The 22836-nt window shown below is 37.9% G+C and overlaps 1 protein-coding gene across 1 annotated transcript in view; it reads left to right on the forward strand.

The window, feature by feature from the left end:
* LOC111147369 (VPS50, EARP/GARPII complex subunit) overlaps positions 1-22836 on the forward strand; it is a 125887-nt gene that overhangs the window by 93297 nt on the left and 9754 nt on the right. Inside the window, exons 21-24 of the mRNA XM_022503373.1 lie at positions 3756-3877; positions 12148-12228; positions 20959-21107; positions 22156-22252. Coding sequence (XP_022359081.1) covers positions 3756-3877; positions 12148-12228; positions 20959-21107; positions 22156-22252 — 449 coding nt within the window. The remainder of the gene's footprint in view (positions 1-3755; positions 3878-12147; positions 12229-20958; positions 21108-22155; positions 22253-22836) is intronic.

The following is a 22836-nucleotide window of genomic DNA, read 5'->3' on the forward strand; positions in this document are numbered from 1 at the left end:
CAGTCTGAAGGCTCTTGTGCTCATCAGTTGTGACTAATGCTACTATTTATTTGATGATTTCCACCTCCCCATTTTCTCTACCCTCTTTTTTCTTTGATTTCCTGTTGGTCAGATGTTTAGATTGGCCCCTTCCTGTCTCCCATATTTTCTGTAATGTTTTCCATAGTTTTGTCTTTTTGCTGTACCTTCTAAAGATGTCCTTTTTTCAATTATTTTCTTTAATTTTTAATTTTAAAAATCACTTTTAAAATCTTCAAGAGCCCTTCCATATTCTCTGTTTTTCCCTCCCATATTTTTCTGCTATACTGTTTTACATAATTATTATATATGTATAGCTTGAATTAGTTGTTTTCTCTGGGATCAGCTTTTCTTTTTACTTTTACTCTCTGAGTTTTCCTCCTGGGCCTGCTGATTTTTGATGACCTATTCATATCCAAAATAGAAGGCCAAGGCAGCTGTGGTGCGCCTGGGTGTCCCCTGCTGAGTAATGAGAGCTATGCTCTCACTCTCCCTGTCCCCTTTCTTCTCAGTAGGAATCCTGAGAGGGGACTTTGTAAAGAGGATGGCAGGGCTGGGTGGATTTAAGAGTAGTCTTTACCTTAGGGGGACAGATCCTCAAATTTCTCGAATTAGGTAGATTTTCATCTGTGGTGCCAACATCTACCCTAGAAGCCTTCATCTTTGTAATTTATTGTTTTTTAAAGTTTGCTCCATTTTTTTGTTTGGTTTGTTTCCTTCTTATATATATGTATATATTTAAAGATTTTATTTATTTGAGAGAGAGAGAGAGAAGGAACAGGGGAAAGGGGAGAGGGAGAGGGAGAAGCAGACTCCCTAATGAGTGGGGAGCTCTATGTGGGGCTCAGTCTCCACTCTGGCTGGGATCATGACCTGAGCTGAATCCTGAGCTGAAGGCAGAGAGGCTTAATAGACTGAGGCACCCAGGTGCCCCTGTTTCCTTCTTTTAGAGAGAAATCCTAAAAATTTTTGTTTTCTTTTGTTTCTGTCTGTGGGAACAGCCTGGCAACCTGTGCTCTGATGTTGGTGAGGGATAGGGTAGAGGAGGGCATGCTGACTGGTAGTTTATCCCATATGTGGGCTTCAGGTATCCATCCTTTTTCAGCTGCATTTCTTGTTCGCATCCTCTTGCTCTATCCACTGAATCTAAGCAATAACCATCCTACAAGAATAGCTTCCACCTCCTTCATGGTCATCTTTGCATTTTGCCGTCAGTCTGCTCCCATCTTGTGGTGTCCCATGTTGTGGTGTCCCAACTCTGTCATCCAGACAGGGGTTGAGACACCACAGCATGCAGGTCAAATCGCTTAGGCTACCTGTTTTTATAAAGTTTTATTGGAACACAGCCATGCTCACTTGTTTGTATGTTGTCTGTGGCTGCGTTTGAGCTACAGAGGCAGACTTGAGTGGTTGCAACGGAGACCAGCAGAGCTCAGTAGTTGCCACAGCATGCAAAGCATAAACTCTGTGCTCTGTTCCTTTACAAAAAAGGTTTGCCAACCTCTGGTTTAGAAATTTTTTGAAATTTCTAATTTTCTGATCATGCCTGTCACCTTTACTTCCTCATACCTTTCTCTTCATAAATACAGGCTTAATCCACTGTAAAATTCTTTTAATTCAGTAATTCTGAGGAGGACCATAAGCGTCCTCAGGCCTACAAAGGCCTACTGTGCGCTCATGAGCTGGAAAGACAGAGTTCCTATTCTTATGCCAGCAGCCTGATTATCAATGGCTGCCTTCCTTGTGCGACCATTTAAGGTGTGAGAGCAGAGACTCTAATTCCTTGTGTCTTAACAAAAGCCAAGGACATAGTAAGACTCCAGAGAGACTTTGTTGAATATTAAATGAATAAATGAATATAAATATGTTTAAAAATTTTTTTAGAGTAGTGGGTTTTTAATCTAGTTTTTTTTCTTTTGAATGCAACATTTACAATAGCTTTTATCTGTTAATAATTCATTTATGTATTCTTTAAGATTAATTATATGAACAATGGCTTATCTTATTATTAGTAATGGAGAGAAGCCTTGTGTTCTGGATATTTATCAACGCAGATATTTGCATTCTACCTCATTTTACTTATTATCTCTCTCTTTTTTTCTTTTACAGCTTAAAATAATGTAACATAGTATTTTTTTCTTTTTTTTTTTCCCCACAGTGTCACATTATTTTATGTGTACATAGTTGCAGTTTAAAAACTGTATGTTTGTGGTTGATAAAATATCTGCTAGTGAACCAGAATGTTCTAGGAGCATAATTTTCAAATATTTTTCATTAGTGATTTTTAAAAAATGTGTGAAATAAAAGATGATTCTGAAACAATAGACTTGTAAATAAGAGTAAGAATAGAATCTGAGTTGAATGGTTTCTACTTTTTGGTATATATATTTGTCTTCCTGACTATCTGAGTATTATTTAGAATCATCGCTCATGTAAATTAAGACAGCTGTATGGAGTTCTTAAATAATAAAGAAATGGTTTTGCTAGTAGACATTTCCATTAGAGTAAATTTGTCATTTTTTTTCTACTGCAGTTAATGTGTTTCTCTTGAGTCATGGTGTCTTCAGTAGTACCACTTTAAAATTTTTAACAGTTACATTAAGTAGAGCGAGCACCTGAATTATTTGCTCATTTGGAAATTAGGCAAATGGCCTGTTTTAACATCTTCTACAGAAGAGCATTTTTTTATGGATGTGCTCCTTTCCCTGTTATTTCCCATAAAAGAGAAACACAATTAGGGACTTGTTATTATTTGTTATTTGATTCAGCCCATCTCCCATGTACCCTTCAAATACATTAACAAATTTATAAATGCAGAAATTTTGGTTTTTAAATTTCTTTATCCTAACTGTATCATATGTTTAGAGAAAAGAGATTATAATATTAGCATCTCCCAAAGAAGGGACTGAGGAGGACATTTTCTTGGCACTTTGAGAGTATTGAGCTCTTGAATGCTGTAATGATAAAGAAATGTCCTTGGGGCACCTGGGTGGCTCAGTGGCTTAAGGCCTCTGCCTTCGGCCTGGGTCATGGTCTCAGGGTCCTGGGATGGAGTCCCACATCAGGCTCTCTGCTAAGCGGGGAGCCTGCTTCCCCCTCTCTCTATCTGCCTCTCTGCCTACTTGTGATCTCTGTCAAGTAAATAAAATCTTAAAAAAAAAAAAAAAAAAAAAATGTCCTTGACCTCTGACACAAGATTTCATAGGGCTACGATTCAGGGGAATAGGAAGTGCCTTCCATGTATCCTTTTTCTTGCTTTTTTACTTTTGCTGTGTGTATATAAGCTTATGGGAAAAATGCTTTATCTCAAGTACATTTTCTTTTGTTTTATTATACCTAAACATTTTTGAGAAAATTATTTTAAATGGAATCTCCAAGAATGTGGAACTGTGTTATGTGTTTGGGCAGTGTCATTTGTAGAGGAGCATAAATTCCATGAATATTTGACAAACAGTAAAATATAATGATATAAAAACATTTTTATAGGTAGTATATAGATCAGTGCTATCCTGCAGTTCTTTCCAAGATGATGAACCTGTTCTGTATCTGTGCTGTCCAATATCGTAGCCACTGGCCACTAATGATTACTGACTACTTGAAACATGGCTAGGAACTGAGGAATGTAATAGTTCATTAAAAATATATGTATTGGTAAAGTGGTTTTTTAAATTGTCTCTTTATAATAATAGACTAATAGATTTTAATTTTTTTCTAAATTTGATTTTTTTTCTTTTCAGGTAAATACATGCAGATGATGAACATTCTTAAGCCAATTGCCTTTGATGTTATCCACTTCATGTCTCAGCTATTTGATTATTACTTGTATGCAATATATACCTTTTTTGGTCGGAATGATTCGGTAAGTCACCTTTGGAGGGAAAGTCTGTTTCTTATAAAATTTATTTATTTTTAAAATATAAAGGTTTTCATTCTCTTCGTATAAAATACACAAATAATATTATTTTGAAAATTATCCATCAGCAATCTAACAAAATTATTGCTATCATCTTTTTGTCTACCTAATTACCTTGTTTATATATTAATTTTACTTCAAAATGATAAACATATTTTATGTTATTCAGAGTTTTGGCAGAAAAAGTGCAGCATCTGTTTTTAACCTTAACGTATTTTGGCAATGAAAAATGTGTGGGTTGCTTTGTTTAAATCTGGCCCAGTGTGTAATTACTGTACAGTAAATGAGGCATTTTAAATATTGGCTTATAAACCTTAGCAGACACTATGACATCAGAAGATTATGGCAAATATTTATTAAAATAATTGAAAACCTTTGAACTGAACCTTCTGTCTGCTACAGAATTGCTTCCTGTACCACCTTTTTGTGTTTCTGAAGCTCTTATTGATTTTATCTTTCCTACTCCTAAAGAGAACAACACAATATTAGGCAGGTAACTTATCCGATATTTGGTAATTATTATGTGGCTCACCTAGATATTTTGTAGATTTCTGTGTAAAAGGATATTGTCGGGGCCTATGACTGTATTACTAATTTTTCACATAATATATTTTGTATCTTTTTTAAAAACATGAATTTTAATGGTAATTACATTTATTATATAAATGTTTGTATCCCTGCTGTGATTACAACTATATCAAAGGCATGATTTTTAAATTTTTTTAATAGATTTTATTTATTTATTTAAGAGTGTGTGAGTACGGGGAGGGGCAGAAACAAGTAGACTCTGTGCTGAAGCCTGGAGCCCAGCATAGGGCTCAACCCTATGACCCGAGCCAAAACCAAGAGTCAGTCGCCTAACTGACTGAACCACCTAGGTGCTCCAAAGATATGATCTTTTAATAATGGGATCTCAACTTCCTGTTCTTAATTCTCTATAATATTCCTTAGAAAGAATGCTAATAAAATCAGGGTAAGAGTGTTGCTGAAGAATTTAGGTTACTATAAAATGGGTACTAATTCATTGCTCTGAATTTGGAAACTCAATGAATAAATATTAGAGAAAAAGGATGTTCTAGAATTTTAGCTAATTGTCAGAATCTTGAATTCTTCTAGATGAGCCTTTCTCTCTCTCCTGAGCTGAGCCTCCATACCAGCATTGTCCAAGAGAAGTTTTGCAGTCACGGAAATGCTCAGAATTTCTGCTATTAGGGTAGCCGCTGGCCACATGTGACTTTTGAGCACTTGCAATGTGATTAGTGTGACAGACTTTTTTTTTTTTTAAGATTTTATTTATTTGACAGAGAGAGATCACAAGTGGGCAGAGAGGCAAGCAGAGAGAGAGAGAGGAGGAAGCAGGCTCCCTGCAGAGCAGAGAGCCCGATGCGGGACTCGATCCTAGGACCCTAAGATCTGACCCTATGACCTGAGCTGAAGGCAGAGGCTTAACCCAATGAGCCACCCAGGTGCCCCTGTGACAGACTTTTTAATTGTATTTAATTTTAGCTAATTTATCTCTAGATATAAATGGCCACATGTGGCTGCTGATTGTCATATTGGATACTACACTTATGGAGCACATTGTTAATAAGATGTATTAAAATAGGGTCCTTTGGAAGCTTTTGGGAACTAATTCTTTTGGACATGACTTGCTAGCTGATTATATACTGGCACAGATTCGTGTACAGTGGAGTTCACTAGGACCTGAGAAAGTTAGCAAAGTATATTTAGGTGCTTATTGTAAAAAAGGCTACATATTTTATTGAAAACAAAATATGTTATGTTTTAAAGGACACATTAACCTCATGTTTTGTATTAAAAGCATTTTCAGTCTTATAAGACTCAGTAACAGCTATTTCACTGTATTGAAATAATTAGCTGCCAGTTATAAGTATTTCTGTCCTTAACCTAGGTGTCTACACACACATCATGTTAGAAACATTTTGTATTGTATGAACTGATAAAAGATGCCTATGAGCGAGGATGTATGAATAAATAGAGCACTCACTCTACCTCTTGTACTTTTTAAGAAAGACTTTTCCTATTGTTAGAGTATGCTTAGTAAACTAGTTTTTATCTACCATGTGAATATTGGAAATATGTGCATCTTCAGATAGAACAATTTATAATTCAGACCCTGTTTTTGATTCTGCAAAACTGAAGGAAACACTATTTAAAGCACAACAAAGACTGAATCTCTATAAAAAGGGGTTTTACAAATTTATAAAAAGAACCACTCCATTTTTCTATCCATATTTTGCTTTGCTTATTTTTTTAAAAGATTTATTTATTTTAGAGAGAGAGCTCAAGTGGAGGCTGGGACATAGGGAGAGGGAGAGAGAGAATCTCAGCAGATGCCCTGCTGAGCATGGAGCCCAATGTGGGGCTCCATCCCAGGAAACTGGGAACACTGAAAAGAGTAGGCAGAAGAAAAAGAGGCAGAGAGGGGTTCCCCAAAATCTTTCACCCCCATATTTGATTAACTCATAACCTCTTTATATGAAACAGATTGACTAGAGCCAAAGAAAAAAAAATCTGAACAGAGAATGAAGCTGTTGCATAAGAGACAGTTTGTAGTGCAAGCCCAGCCAAGAAAATTACATAGTGAAAACAAAGGAAACAGTGCTCAGTGGAGAAAAAACAAAATCCCTGATCTCCAGAATGAAATTGGTAATGCAGTCTAACTTTACCCAACATACATAAGCCCAAAAAAAGTGGAGTACATCCTTAAGTAAAAAGAAAATCAATTTAGTTTGACTCCAAGATATTGGAACTAAGGGATAAGAATTTTAAATGGACTACCAGAACCATCTCAAATAAAGTAAGACAGAAGAGATTTTAAATGTATGAACATCTCAGTAGAAAAATAGGAAGATCTAATAGAAACATTAATAAAAAACCAAAGTGGGGATACCTGGGTGGCTCAGTGGGTTAAGGCCTCTGCCTTCAGCTCTGGTCATGATCCCAGGGTCCTGGGATCGAGCCCCACATTGGGCTCTCTCCTCAGTGGGAAGCCTGCTTCCCTCCCCCTTCTCTGCCTACTTGTGATCTCTGTCTGTCAAATAAATAAATAAAATCTTAAAAAAAAAAAAGTTTGAAAGTGCTATTTTCTCTGCTTGAAAGCATTTTCATAAAAACAAACAAACAAAAAAAACACCAAAGGGGAATCCTAGAACTGCAAAATAGAATTTCAGCAATTTAAAAAAATTTACTGAATATACTTTACAATCAAATAGACATGGCAGAGGAAAGAATATGTGAACTTGAAGATGAACTAATACAAATTATTCAAAATGAAGAACATAGAGAAAAAAGATTGGAGAACAAAATGATCAAAGCCTTAGGACCATGTTAAGTTATAGCAAATGATCAAATATACATATAATTGGAATACCAGATGGAGAAGAAAGAGAATAAGGTAGAAAAAAAATACTTGAAAAAACACTGGCCAAAAATGTGCAGATACAAGATAGTAAATGAGTAGCAAGCAGAGTAAGCACAAAGGAACATACAGCATGATACCTCATGGTGAAACTGTGCCTGGAAAACTACAACAGGCTTATTACATATAAGGACCAATGATCTGATTCAGCTGACTCCTCATGAAAAACTGTAGAGGCTAGGAAAGAGTTAATACCTTTAAGATACTGAAAGAGAAGAAAACAGTGTTAATCCAGAATTTGTATCTAGCAAAACACCATTCAAGAATGAAGGTGAGGGGCCCCAGGGTGGCTCAGTCAGTTAATCATCTGCCCTTGGCTTGAGTCATAATCCCAGGATCCTGGGATGGAGCCCCATGTTAGGCTCTCTGCTGAGCTGGGGAGGTGTTTGTACTCCCTCACATGATCTCTCTCTCTCAAATAAATGTATAAAATCTTAAAAAAAAAAAAAAAGAAGAATGAAGGTGAAATTAAGACACTTTTAAATAAAAAGAAAAAAAAACTAAGAGAACTTGTCACCAACAGACATGTAATACTTAAATGCTGAAGGAATTTTTTTAGGCTGAAGGAAAGTGATACCAGAAAACTTGGATCTTCAAGAAAGAGTGAAGAGCATGGTAATGGAAACTAGTTGGGAAAATACAAAAGATTATTTTTTTCTATTTCTAACTTCTTTGTAAACTATATTGCTGTTTAAAAATGAAATCATAACATTATTTTCTGGAGTTCATAATATATGTAAATCTATTTCATATAACAACTATAAGAAGATATGCACCTATAAGATGACAAGATTTCTATATATTAGGTTAAACGGAACATTTTTAACAGCAAATGGATTGTGAAATATCAAGAATGTAGTAATTCTTTGAACAATGAAAAATAATATTGAAGACTTAGCTCTTTTGCCAATAGGAAGATTATATTAGAATTCTAAAATATAATATTCATATAATCAGAAAAGGCAAGAAAAGAGGAACCAAGGAACAAAAAAGAGATAACCTGTAATAATGGTAGCTTTAAATCCAACCAGTAATCAGATTTAATGTTAATGGACTAAGCACTCAAATTAGAAGGCAGAGATTGTCAGAATGATTAAAACAAATAAAAAAAATAAATCTTTAAAAAATTTTTTTTTGGTAAAGGTTTATTTATTTGAGAGAGAGAATGGAAGTGAGAGAGGGAACACAAGCAGGAGGAGTGGGAGAGGGAGAAGCAGGGAGCCAGATGTGGGGCTCAATCCCAGGACCCTGGGATCAGGAACTGAGCCCAAGGCAGATGCCTAATGACTGAGCCACATAGGCACCCAAAATTAACACTTTAAATATAACAAAAACACACCTAGGTTGAAAGCAAATTCATTGAAAAGTTACACCATGCAAACAGTAAGTGTTTGCTTTCTTAAGAAAACTACAGTAGTTTGGGCACCTGGGTGGCTCAGTTGGTTAAGAGTCTGCCTTTGGCTCAGGTCATGATCCCAGGGTCCTGGAATGGAGCCCCACCTTCCCAACATCAGGCTCCCTTCCTTTCCCTCTGCCCCTCCTCCTGCTCATGTGAGCACTTGCTAGCTCTCTCGTTTCCCCTCTCTTCCCTCTCCCTCTCAAATAAATAAAATCTTTTTTAAAAAGTTGCATTAGCTATGTTAATATCAGATAAAATAGATTTGAAAGTATAATGTGTTAAGAGAGATAGAGGGATTCATAATTAAGGGTCAGTTCAGCTGGAAGGAATAGCAAGCATAAATATGTGTGTGGCTACTTAACATAGCTTCAAAATACATAAGACAGTAATTGACAGAATTCAAGAGAAAACAACAAAAAAATTCACTATAGCTGGAGATTTTAAAACTACACAGTAACTAATAGAACAAGTATATAGAAAATCAGCAAGTACATAGAAGATTTGAACAACAGTTTCAACCATCTTCAGTTAATTGATGTTTATGGGACACCACACCCAACAGGGGCAGAATATATATTCTTTTGAAGTGCACATGATATGCTCATCAGGAAAGACCATATTCTGTGGGCCATTAAGTATGTTCTAGTGAATTCAAAATCATGTAGAATATATTCTCTGATGATAATGTAATTGAATTAGAAACCATTAAGATAACTAGGAAAAATCTAAGTGTTTAGAAATTAACACACTTAAATAAAGATTGGTTTAAAGAAGAAATCATAAGGGGCACCTGGGTGCCTCAGTGGGTTAAGCCTCTGCCTTTAGCTCAGGTTACAGTCTCAGGGTCCTGGGATCGAGCCCCGCATTGGGCTGTCTGCTCAGCGGGGAGCCTGCTTCCCTCTCTCTCTGCCTGCCTCTCTGCCTACTTGTGATCTCTCTCTTTCAAATAAATAAATAAAATCTTAAAAAAAAAGAGTCATAAGAGAAATTGGAAAATATTTTAAAGTGAATAATAATGAAAACAGAATATATCGGGTTGTAGAATGCAGCTAAATTAGCACTGAGAGGGAGGTATCAAACTTCAAATGCCTGTAGTAAAAAAGAAGAAAATCTCAAGTTAATGATCAGCTTCCACCTTAATAAACTAGAAAAAGAAGTGTAAATTAGGTGCTATGTCTCTCCTTCAAAGGGCACCAAACCTATTATGGGGACCCCATTCTCATGACCTCATCTAAACCTGGTTACCTCCTAAAGGCCCCATCTCCAGGTAGCATCTCATTGGAGGTTAGGCCTTCAACATATGAATTTTGAGAGGACAACAAACATTCAGTCCATAAATGGAATAACTAGAATTTACTTACATTGCTTGTGGAAATGCAAATTGGTACAGCCACTAGAAAATAGTATGGCAGTACCTTATAAACTTCAAACTATGTCTATTGTATGAACCAGAAATTCTACTTTTAAGTATTTACCCAAAAGAACAGAAAATATGTCTTCTCAAGGATATTTACACATATATATATTAATGTTCATATAATTAATGACATTATTGAAGTAGCCCAAAACTGGAACCCAAATGTTCATCAACTGACGAATAAGATACTGTGATATATCCCTGTTATAGAATACTACTAAGCAATAAAAGAACATGAATTACTAATAGGTTTACAACATGGATGAATCTGAAAAGCATGTTAAATACAAGAAAGAAGTCAAACACAAAAGAATACACATGTATGAATCCATTTATATGAAATTTTAGAAAAGACAAAACTACTATGACAGAAAGATCAGGGATTAAGGGTGGAGGGAGAGAATCAGTGCAAAGGGCACAAGGACATTTTTAAAGGTAAGGGAATTCTACATCATGATTGTACTGGTCATCGGACTCTAGAGTTAACCAAAATTCATCAAACTATATACTTGCAATGACTGCATTTAACTGTACAAAAATAAGATCCTAGTGAAAAAAAGAGGGGAAGTGAAGTAATAAAGTTTATAAAACCTAATGAAAGTAAAATATATTTAAAATGACCATATGACATGAGTTCATGTTTTACTACACCAGGCCATCACACAGCTATTTTAGCTTGAGGCTTTCTGTCACATGTTGTGTAAGTAATTCAAATAGGAAAGGATGAGGAACAATAAATGCGTGTGCATGCCATATATATTATAATTGTCTATGAATGAATTAGTGAGACTATGTACTTTATAGTTTACTGTTAACAATGTTTTAAATTTTTTGGCCCATACAGAAACTTTTAACATTTTTCCAGATACCTGTATGTGTCTATGATTACCTCTAAATTAAATTTATATTCATCAAAATTGAGTCATCACCAACTAAGAAGCCAACTAACTGGGTTTTCATTTCTTTTTTTTTTTTTTAAAGATTGTGTTCATTTACTTAAGAGAGAGAGGAGCATGGACAGGGAGAGGGATAATCAGATTCCTCACTGAGTGTAGAGCCCAGTGTCAGTCTCTGGATCTCATGACCTGAAATCACCACCTCAGCTGAAACCAACAGTCTGATGCTTAACCCACTGTGCCACCCAGGCACCCCAGCTTTTCACTTTAACAGTCGCGTGTCCCTTCTCATTTATGTTCTTATGTGAGGATGTTTATGAGTGCTTTGGCTCTGATGTAGTTAAAGCGAATTCTATACTATGAAATGTTAACTGAGCCTAATAAAGTTTTTTTCATAATTTTTGGATAAGGATTTGGGCTATCTCTAATTTGTGTTAGAAAATTTCAAACAGGGGCACCTGAGTGGCTCAGTCATTTAAGCGTCTGCCCTCGGCTCAGGTCATGATCCTAAGGTCCTGGGATCGAGTTCTGCATCGGGCTTCTTGCTCTGGGTTGCCTGCTTGTGCTCTCTCTCTCTCTCTCTCTCTCTCTCATTATTTCTCTCTGTGTGTCAAACAAATAAAATCTTTACAAAGAAGAGAAAATTTAAGACAGGCTGCTTTATTATGCTTCTACATAAATATGACACAGTGCATTATCTTTAAGTATCTGATGTCATAAGTTTCAGAACTAAAAATAATAACTTGTGGGAAAGAGAAATACTGGTGAACTCTCTCCTGATAAATTTATTAGATTGCCAGGTGCTAGTGTGACCTATAAATACAAATGTGAAGTAGTTCTCTTGTTCCCTTAAGGGCTAAGGTTTGACTAGTATGCTTAATGTTTTGAAACTTTTAAAATATACTTTGGAGACCCTCTGAAGGCTAAGTATCTGAGTGAAAATTCATCAGATTCTTTTTTTTTTTTTAAATTCATCAGATTCTTAACCTTGGTTAATTTGAGGTTAATGTATGAAAGATTATCTCTAAGGTGATGTAGCATACCTTTTTTTCTCTTTTTCAGCTGGAATCAACAGGACTGGGCCTTAGTAGTAGTAGACTAAGAACAACTCTTAACAGAATACAAGAAAGCCTTATTGATATGGTAAGTAACCAATTAGAATTAGTTCTTCTGGGTTACAGAAAATAAAAATTAGCTATCCAGTCAATTATAAATAAATTGTGTGTCCATATGTATGTTGAGTGGCTGAGTCCTCGGTATTACACTGTGTGTTTGTAAGGAAGTAAACACAGGTTTCTTACAGTCTGATTGGAGAGAAGAAACTGGTGTACATGGAAGAGTCTGATGTTGGTTATACATCCAGTACAAGTTCAAGGGGAGGGAAGGTTCACGTGGAAACGGTATTTCAGAGAACGGCTAAAGGAAGAAGTGAGACTTGTGCTAGTGTTTGAAGAACAGGCATGGGGTTAGTGGGAAAAAGAAGAAAGACTGGCATTTAAATTAAGGTTCAGAAGCTGAGAAAGGGCCTGGAGATGGGAGCAGGCCTGGCCCACAGTTTGGCCATCTTTGTGATTGGGACACTGGTATATACTGAAGAGTCGGGTTGCCGGGAGTGTTTAGGGACCACTTTCTAAATGGCCTTGAAAGTCAAGGAAGAGGTTTGGATGTAGTTGGCTATGCAGGAGGGGCTCTGGATTCCTGACTGTTGTGTCACAGGATGTAGTGTATATTCTAAGAAAATAGGTTAGGCGGAAAAACAGGGCTGAGCCTTTGTAGTGTTTAAGCTAACACAGGCATTTAAAACAACACGGTTTTTTCTTGCGATGGGCCGCTGTAGTCAGAGATTGCTGTTTTTCAGCACGTTCCTCTGCACCTACATTAAGCCCAAGATCCTCTGATTTTTCTTCACCTACCCAAACAAGCAGTCATTTTCCTCTTTTCTCATAAGGTCTATTATTATGTACATCTGCTACTGAAGTTTTAATAAAGCAATGTAATCATTCTTTTAAGAAATACTAATTGAAATAGGATTTGCGGGGTGTGGTAGTAGTGCTGGCCATTCATCAGTGCACGGGAGAGGTAATTCTTGTCTTGGAACTTACATTTTATCAAGGCAGAGAGACAAATACGTAATATAGTGTCAAATAGAAGCGCTAAGAAGAAAATGAAGCAGAGTGAGACCAGTGGCCTTTGAGCAGAGATGTGAGTAAGATGAGAGAGAGGCATGTGTTCATATCTTGGGTGAGTACTCTTTACACAGAGGAAATCACCTCTATCCATCTCATCCATCTCCCTTATAATATGGACATCTTTCTGCCCAGTACGTGTATATGTATATTTTCATAGCACTTACCTCTCAGCAAACTGCATTTCTTCAGTAAATTGTTCATTGAACAAAGGAGTAAATGCCAGTCCCTGAGTTTTCTTGTCTACTGGGTTAACCTGGTTTGTTTTCTTGGCTTTGCTATCCATTTAATTCTGATCGTGTTCAGAGTCAGGGCTCCTTGTTTGACCTAGCCACTTATTTATATATATATATTTTTGTCTTTGTTTTTGTAAACTCGATTGGCTTTCAACTCCGTTAGAAGTTATCCATGTTTCTGTTTTGCTTCTCCTTGTTTGATACTTAGCATAACCTTGATCATCACATCTTGTTTTCCAGATCTCAGTCCACAGCTTAAGTTTTTATTGTTTCTGGCTGAAAGCCTTGAAATTGATGGACTGAATGGTCATAATCAGAAAGTCCAGAGTCGGGTATAGTTACATAGTTACCTCTAGAACCCATTACTCTTAACTTAGTCTGGGCTTCTTGACAGTTGGAGCCATAGATTTCCTTAATAATAAAATAATAAGGGGCGCCTGGGTGGCTCAGTGGGTTAAAGCCTCTGCCTTCTGCTCGGGTCATGATCCCAGGGTCCTGGGATCGAGCCTCACATCGGGCTCTCTGCTCAGCAGGGAGCCTGCTTCCTTCTCTCTCTGCCTGCCTCTCTGCCTACTTGTAATCTCTGTCTGTCAAATAAATAAATAAAATCTTTCAAAAAAATAATAATAATAATACAGTTAAAAGGATTAATAGGTCAAAATTTACCCTAAAGTCATTCACTCTGATGTCTTTGGCATCTCTGGTAGTTACTGACTGGTGATTGTCAAACCACAGTTCCAAATTTGACCCTTAAGGCATGGATTTGTTGCTTCAGATTCTGCGATATCTAATGAAGTATCATACTGGGTAAACAAACTAGCTATTCAAACCAGCTGCCACCCATCTGGGGATAACAATGTATCTGTAGCATCTGTCTGACCAGTTCTGTGTTCACTGGGTAAGTTTTTCCCAGAACTGGTAGTCAGATTTAGAAATGTGTTTTTAGGGACGCCTGGGTGGCTCAGTTGGTTAAGCGGCTGCCTTCGGCTCAGGTCATGATCCTGGCGTCCTGGGATCGAGTCCCACATCGGGCTCCTTGCTCGGCAGGGAGCCTACTTCTCCCTCTGCCTCTGCCTACCACTCTGTCTACCTGTGCCTGCTTTCTCCCTCCTCGATCTCTCTCTGCCAAAAAAAAAAAAAAAAAAAAAAAGAAATGTGTTTTTAAAAAGCCCTCCCCCAGTAAATGGATAGAAAGATACGCCTGCTTTTTCCCTTTGGCACCTGGTCTTTTAAAGAGATCTTTTCTTTATTTAAGTCCTTATGGTTACCATCTCTTAAATCAGACTGCACCTTGGATCAGAAGGCCATGAGAGCAGTCATTCTTTTCTTCAGTTTTTAAGTAGTGCTGACCTTTTTGACAGGGTCTCTCCATAGTCCTTATTCCTCATACAGCAATACAGAAGTTTTTCTCGAATTTTCTGTTGGTTTCCAGTGTTACATGTTACATTATTACTCATACTGATAAGCATTGGTTTATTATTTTAGAAAATATATTTGTCATTTGCTAGACCTTGATCTCAGGTTCTTGTAAGCTGGTATATTAATTTTTCTTCACTTCATTAGTTTGCATCTACATTGGCAGAGAACATTAATTGGTTTCTTGCTATTCAATACAGTCTTTGGTTGTTAAAGTAATTTATAGCCTAATCAATCTGGAGCCACTAAATGAAAGTTGTACTTTCTCTTGTATTTCCTCTATGTGTTGGTTAAAAGTTTAATAAGCACATTTTTGGTTATTGTGTTTTCTCCATATATATCTTCTAAATTTTGCTTCTAAGCTGTAAAAGGTATCGTGGAATCATTATGATCTTAAAAATGCCACCTGAAATTTTTTATCATATATATTCAAGTTAAATAAAATTTGACACATCAAATAGAAGTTCAAGAAAAGGAGCCTATGAGGGGAAGGAAGAAAGGGAAGCTGGTATAGGTCATAGTGGTATCAGAACTGTGAATTTTTAGCTGTACACTCGCTGATGCCAAATTGTTGGCTTTAAGATCTTTGACTAACTTCAAATCATTGATAATAAAAATATACTTTAAACGGGTCTGGAAAAGCCAATAAAAACGATTTCTCTTTGTAGTAGTAAATTATCAGTGGCAGGAGAGGTTAAATATTGTGACTTTCACTGTGAAACTAAAGATTTTGGTTAAGGTTTTATTTCTCAAAGTCTTCAAAGGGTTTTATGTCTTTTCCTTATTGTACTGGTGTAATCTAAACACTGATCCAGCTTAGAAGCTTTTCCATTCAAGTGTGCAGTAAGCAAGTGCCGTTTATTTAAATCAGCTTGACATTTTTGTGACTCTTTTGCTCTCTTCAAGCTTATTTCCCCAAATGTAAACACAGAACTTTAGCCTTTAAGCAGATAATTACTATAATTTTTATGCCCCAAATGCCAGTGTTAACTAGGAACAAAGAACGGTATCCAAATGCAAAAACCCTTTGAAGTGGGAGCAACAATTCCAGTGATCACTGCAAGAATGTTCTTGTGAAAGAGCTCTGTGAGTAAAGAGGGAGTTCAGCACATTTGAATGGCAGGTAGGTGAGGAGTAGTAAGGATGGAGTAGGTGAGTGCTTGTGGCCTTTCCGTATACCCAGAGATAAACTTCATTTCTCTCAGGCCACAGATCATTGCCTTCTGTCACCTTTTAGCACCACCTCCCTCTTCTATCCTAAATTAGCTAGTTAATATCTACTACATTCACAGGAATTTTTCAGTTTTTAAAGATATTTTTATTTTTTAGTATACATATAGTGATACCTAATCATAAAAGAATGAAATTCAGAAGTTACTCTGCTAGTATCAATGTGTGGTATTCATGGTGTACATGGTTATGCTGGAGCCATTTTGAGTTTGAGATTGTGCAATATTGGCAGAAAGTTCACGTCCGTTTTTGTCAGTATAATTACAAAATATTTTAAAACAGGGTATGTTTGGGGCACTTGGGTGGTTTAGTCAGTTAACCGGCTGCCTTCAGCTCAGGTCATGATCCCGGGGTCCTGGGATCAAGTTCTACCTCAGACTCCCCGCTCAGTGAGTGGGCAGTCTGCTTCTCCCTATTCCTTTCCCTCTGTCTCCTCCCCACTGCTTGTGCATGTGTACTCTCTCTCTCAAATAAATAAATCTTTAAAAAAAAAAAAAAAAAAAGAGGGGTGCTTGATGCCTAGTATATAGTTGTGGAGTATAATTCTCCAAGTTTCTCCTTATAAAGCCATAGAAGGAAACTTATTTGTGCTCCTTTAACCTGTACAGTTCTATACATTCTGAGTAGCTGTCAGCTTCTGATTGAACCTCTTTCCAGTAAGAAACTCATAACCTTCCCTGCCTTATACTTCTGTCTGATAGAAAGTGCTTTGTTGTGATGTAGCCAAATCTACCTCTCTGGAATTATTTTCTGTTATTCCTCTTTCTGCTCCTTTGGGCCACTTGGTCTAGCTTAGCCATCTGGCCCAAGTGAGTTATCTCTTCCCCTAATTCCTTTATTAGTTTTTGTTTGTTTGTTTCAAGGTTTCATTAAGTCTTCTTCCTCACCATCCATTGACTTGCTGTGAGATGGATATTCACAAAGAGAACATACAGAGTATTATAGGAGGTATTGGAAGTATAATATTGGAAGTAGGTGGAAGGCAAGGAGCTATGTGAGGAGAGTATGAGACTCATGGGGCACCTTGGTGACTCAGTGGCTCAGTTGGTTAAGTGCCTGCATTCTGTTCAGGTGATGATCTCAGGGTCCTGGGATTAAGCCCTACATCAGGCTCCCTGTTCAGGGGGGAGCCTGCTGCTTCTCCCTCTGCTACTCCCCTTGCTTGTGCTCTCTGGTTCTATCTCTCTGTCAAATAAATAAATAAAATCTAAAAAAAAAAAAGACTCAAGGGATATGCAATAGTTGGATAGCTATCTTTATTATTAATTCATTCAACAAGCACACATTGAGTGCCACGGTACTTTATGGAAGACCAGTGGGTGGTCCTTCTGGTAGAAGAGGCAGATAGGAATAACGAATATCCAATTTAATGTCCGATTGTGTCAGGAATTACCAAAAAAAAAAAACAAAAAACAAAAAAAAAAACTAGGAAAGGATAGAAAGAGAAGAGAAGGGGTATGATTTTGTTTAGGTGATCACACAAGGCCTCTCTGGGAAGGTAACATTGAGGTAGATCCCTGAAGGAAGAAATAGAGGAATGAGTCACCTGAATGAGAATTCATTTATTTAACAACATTTATTTAGTGCCTATTTATTGAACACTTTATGTATGATGCTAGACCCTGTCTGGGAGTTGAGGATACAGTTTTGGTGGGGAGAGAGCAGTCTGACAAAACTCCCTACTCATGTGCAACTCGTTTGCTAGTAGAGAGGGAATATTTTGGAGAGAAGTGTGTCAGGTGGAGGAAACAGGGATTGCAAAGGCCCTGAGATGGGACCATGTCTGACCTATTCCAGGAACAGCACAGAGGTGAGGATAACCAGAACCAAGCAAGTAGGAGGGCTGGTGATAGATAAAATCAAAGAGATAGCCAGAGCCTAGATCCATGTAAGGCCTTTGGATTTTACTCTGAGGAAGACAGGAAGCTGTTGGAAGAGCTTTAGCAGGAGAGTTGACATGATCTGCCTTAATTAGGTAAAAGAGAATTATTTTCACTATAGTGTATCACAATTAAGGAGAGAGAGAAGGTGGCTTGTACCAGTTATAGTGGAAGAAGTAGTGAGACATGGTCAGATTCTGGATCTGTTTTGAAGGTAGACCCATCCATCTAGATTTGTTGCTGGATTATAAGTGGGGTATGACCATGAGAGGAGTCAATAATGACACCTAAGTTCTGGAGAATGGTGGTGCTATTATTGGAGATGGATAAGACTTTTAGGAGGGACATATTTGAGTTCAGTTTTCAGATATGTTAAATGCACTAAAGGTAAGAGATAGGTCAGGGCTAGCATGTAAATTTTGAGCTCTTGGCATGTGGATATTTAAAATGGGGGATGAAATCATCTAGGAAGTAGAATTTGAGTGAGAGAAGTCTGAGGGGTAAACTCTAGGACACTCCAGGGTTTAAAGGTCAGGGAGAAAAGGACAGACTAGCAAAGGAATCTGAGAAGTGGCCAGTGGTGTAGGAGAAGAACCAGGAGGGTATGGTACTCTGGAAACTAAGTGAAGAAAGTTTTTTAGGATTAGCCATGTAGGATGCTATAGTATAGTTTAAATAAAAAAGGTATTTAGAATTGACTGTTGGACTTGCCCATAAGAAGCCACTGGGAACCTTGATAACTGTTTTTTTAGAATAGAATAGACAAAAACCTGATTGGAATGGGCTTGAAAGAGAATAAGAGGAGATGAAGTAAAGACTCCCTTACCATCTTCATCAGTTAAACTGTTTGAGGGTCTGCTCATGAAGGAGGCATGCCCAAGGTCTTGAGATACAAAAATGATGAAATTGGTTCTAATACTCCCAAGAACTCGGTGAGGTGGAGGGTCCAGGAAACCACAACTGACAAAGTGCACTTGATGCCATATACAGAAATAGGTATATGTGTAAGTAACATTAACACAAGTAAGATACTGGGTGCTTCCGTGGCTCAGTCGCTTAAGTGTCTGCCTTCAGCTCTGGTCATGATCCCAGGGTCCTGGGATTGAGTCCTACATCGGGTCTCTGCTCAGTGGGAAGCCTGCTTCTCCCTCTCCCTCTGCCTGCAGTTCCCCCTGCTTGTGTGTGCGCGCTCTCTCTCTCTCTGTCAAATAAATAAATAAAATCTTAAAAAAAAACCCAAAAAACAGAAGTAAGATACTAATTATTCTTGGGAGACTGAGAAAGTAATAGAAAGGAGGTTAAGTATGACCTCAGACTTGAAAGATGAGGATAGAACTAGGCAAAGAGCAGAGAGAACTGGTAAGAGAAGAGTGTCAGTAGGACAGGTATAACAAGTAGCCCAATGCGGCTAGACCCTAGGGGCGTAGCAGATTACTTGGAAGTAAAGCTGGCAAGGTAGCTGGTAATATCATGGCAACAAGTTTAGGCTTTTGTCTGTAAGGCCTGGATAGTCAGTTGAGACTTTTAAACTGGGGAGTGGTGTGGTAATGTCTCCATTTTAGAAAGATCACTTAGCTATTCTAGAAAAATCAGCCAGTGAATTGTGTGCAACGTGAAGTAGAAATAGGAGAAGCCAGAGGGAGAGGTCTCTATTTGGGGACTGTTAGTTCACGTAAGAATGCTGTGGGGCCTTGGTACCAATGAAGCAGTGACAGGAAGAAACAAAGGAGAGGTGTGTGCTTAGGCATGATGGAGTGGGGAGGGAAAGGGGAGACACGAATGATTCCAGGGTTTTCCTCACTTAGATAGTCTGGTAGATGGTGATTACATAAACACTGGCATTAAATGAAATAGCACAGGCAGCCATTTTATGACTGTGTGTGTGTGTGTGTGTGTGTGTGTGTGTGTGTGTACGCACAGGAGACGGGTGTTTATTTTCCTTTCTAGTAGGAGAAAATAAATAATGGAGCTGTGACTTTGATTAACTTGCATAGTTTCCTTATCCCGATTCTCCCTTAGAGAAAGCACAGTTGTTCCCAAAATAACTTTTAAATGCTAATTGAGTAATTAGAGATTGAAGAAAAACAATATCTTTTGTGGAAGATAGGATACAAAAAAGAACTAAAGAAGAATAAAACCATTTTCCAACTTGGAAGGTTTTATAATGTTTTAGTTCCATTTCGCTAAATTTATAAACCTGTTATGCTCCCAGAGTCCTTTCATTCATAAGGCAAGTGTTGGAGATTTGTGACTATATAATTCATTTAAGAAGTAATCGAGATTTACATTTTGTACACTTTTAGATTTGTTTGTATCCAATTTTTGTGCCCTTATTTTTTCTTGGAGGATCTTTTAAAATCAATACATCCTGCTCTTCGGGCATCCCTTTCTTTGATTCCCATTAGCCACCTTCCTTCTCATCAGTAACGTGACTCCAGACATCTACCAACCCAGTTAGCTCAGTTTCAGTTTATAAGTGCATTCTAGTCCTGCCTTCTTGAGATTATACCAAGGTTACCTTGATTGAAGTGTGGATGTGAAATGGTTAACCACACCATAATTTTGGAATGTGCCAGCTCAGTCCTCCAGAGACCGTCTCTCTTTCCTCATTTACAGGTTCTCGAAGGGCATCTTGCTATTGTCTCTATGAAACATCTTCCAATTCATAAATATTGCTTGTGTTGGCCGATTTTAGGTCATGCGCAGATAATAGCATATGGAGTTGGATCGTTTTCACTTAGTATAAAAAGGAAATTTCCAGTAGTTAGAAAATATAAAAGAAGGAAAAGAAAGAATGGAAACTAAATGTGATTAATATGCCTGCCTACGAGTATTTTAATTACAGGTCCAGTTTTGTAAAACCACATGGTTTATTACTCTTAGATTTGATTTCACGCTGTGTGTGCACATGTGTTGTGTTTTCAGGAAGTTTCAGCTGATCCTACTGCCACCCTCACAGCAGCAGAAGAGAGAAAGGAGAAAGTGCCAAGCCCACACCTCAGTCACCTGGTGGTTTTGACATCTGGGGATACGTTGTATGGGCTGGCAGAAAGAGTGGTAGCCACAGAATCCTTGTAAGTTGTTAAAACCTGTTGCTTTGCCTTTAAGTATTTAAGAAAAATTATAAAAATAAGCACTGTGTAATTAGATTTCTAGCTGCATCCTTCTCCTACTTCTGAGTGTCACTTATTTATTTCTGAGAAGTCTCTCCTGAAATAGATCACCAACTGATTTTTTAAAACTGCATGGTTGGTGTTCAGTTACGTCAGTGGAAAAAGGGAAATCTTTTAGGTTTCAGTCTTGAGCAACATGATCCTTGCTTTAAAGTAAAACTTTACAAAAAAGTAACCACATCATAGCATACTTTATATTTTCCTGCCAAATCGTGATTCTAGAGAAACTAGTTACAGCGTCAGTTTAGTGTTAAATATAGTTAGCCCTCGACATCAGCAGGAATGCTTCCTGACCTTTATAAATCCCCCAATTTTAATACAGGTAAAGCACATGACTTCTTCTATAAAATGTAGTCCAGCATCAGTTAAGAGTTTTTGCGTACATAAAACAAAAAATAGAGAAAAACAGGGCAGCTGCTGACAAATCTCAGTTCAAATGACTCCACTCCCGCACAGCAGCCTCCTGACCTGAAGTTCACGCGTATATCTCAGCCAAGCTACAGTTTGCTGCATGAGGTTACTTAGGAGATGTGCCAGCCAGATGTTAAATCTGTGAATTCAACTCTCTGTTCTATATAATTAAATGGGATCCTTACAGGAAATCCTTTAAAAAAAAAAAAAAAAAAAGCCTGTTAAATTTTTTTCTTCCATCTCTCCTGTGATCTGTGCTTCTGTGTCACACGCAGAGCAGCCTAGCTGTACAGCTTGTGATTTCCGAGCAGTTTATTTGAAGTCTCCTTCTTCCACCTCTGCTCCCGATCCGTGATAAGCTCAGCAGTAACTTTTGGGTAGGTTGTAAATGAGCTAATACAAGGTAGTTCACTCAAGTGGAGAGGAATTTTAACGGTCGAACTTGTGCTTAGAGATCTTAAAGGTGACTTGCACAGAAGTCTTGACAGGCCATGGATCGCGCCCTCTGCTTATGCAATGCGTTCTTTATTCCCTTTAGGGTATTCTTGGCTGAACAGTTTGAGTTCCTTCAACCCCATCTGGATGCCGTGATGCCTGCAGTCAAAAAGCCCTTTCTTCAGCAGTTTTATTCTCAGGTCAGAGACACTCTTGGATGTCATTTCAGCTGGGAGCACATTATTTGGGGTTTTTTAACTGGTGGCCAGTCTCCAGATTCCAGGAGAGCAATTAACATACGTTTATTCACTCATGAATTCCCATAGTAAGTTAATACTTACTGAGCAGCTCCTATCCCTTTTCATCCAATGCACATTACAACTGTATTTACAATAAAGTATGATAAGGGGAAAGAAACAGCAGCAGGGTTTTTAACGTTGGCTGGAGGAGGAAAGGAGGTGTCATCGGGAGAAGGTTTTCTAGAAAGGCTGTCTGGGGGAGGGTTGTTTAAACCAGGGCAGGTGGCTGCGGTGGGAGTATATTGCAAGCTAAGGGAATGGCTCGCAGGAGACCAGCCAGTGAGAGAGAGCCTGGTGCGAGTCAGCTCCCTAGAACTCAAAGACTGTCAGAGCAGGGGAAGGGGCCAGTGGTGAGAGAGACAGCTGGAGTAAGAAGCAGGAGCCACTGGTGCGTGGTGCTCTCAGCCAGGAGGTGGGCTCTGTTTGCAGGGTACTGGGAAGGGACCAGAGGATTTGAAACTGGTAAGTGGCCTGTTCAGTATGTG

This window comes from Enhydra lutris, unplaced genomic scaffold, assembly GCF_002288905.1.
Source record: "Enhydra lutris kenyoni isolate GAN:26980312 unplaced genomic scaffold, ASM228890v2 scaffoldscaffold16, whole genome shotgun sequence".
Taxonomy (NCBI): Eukaryota; Metazoa; Chordata; class Mammalia; order Carnivora; family Mustelidae; genus Enhydra; species Enhydra lutris.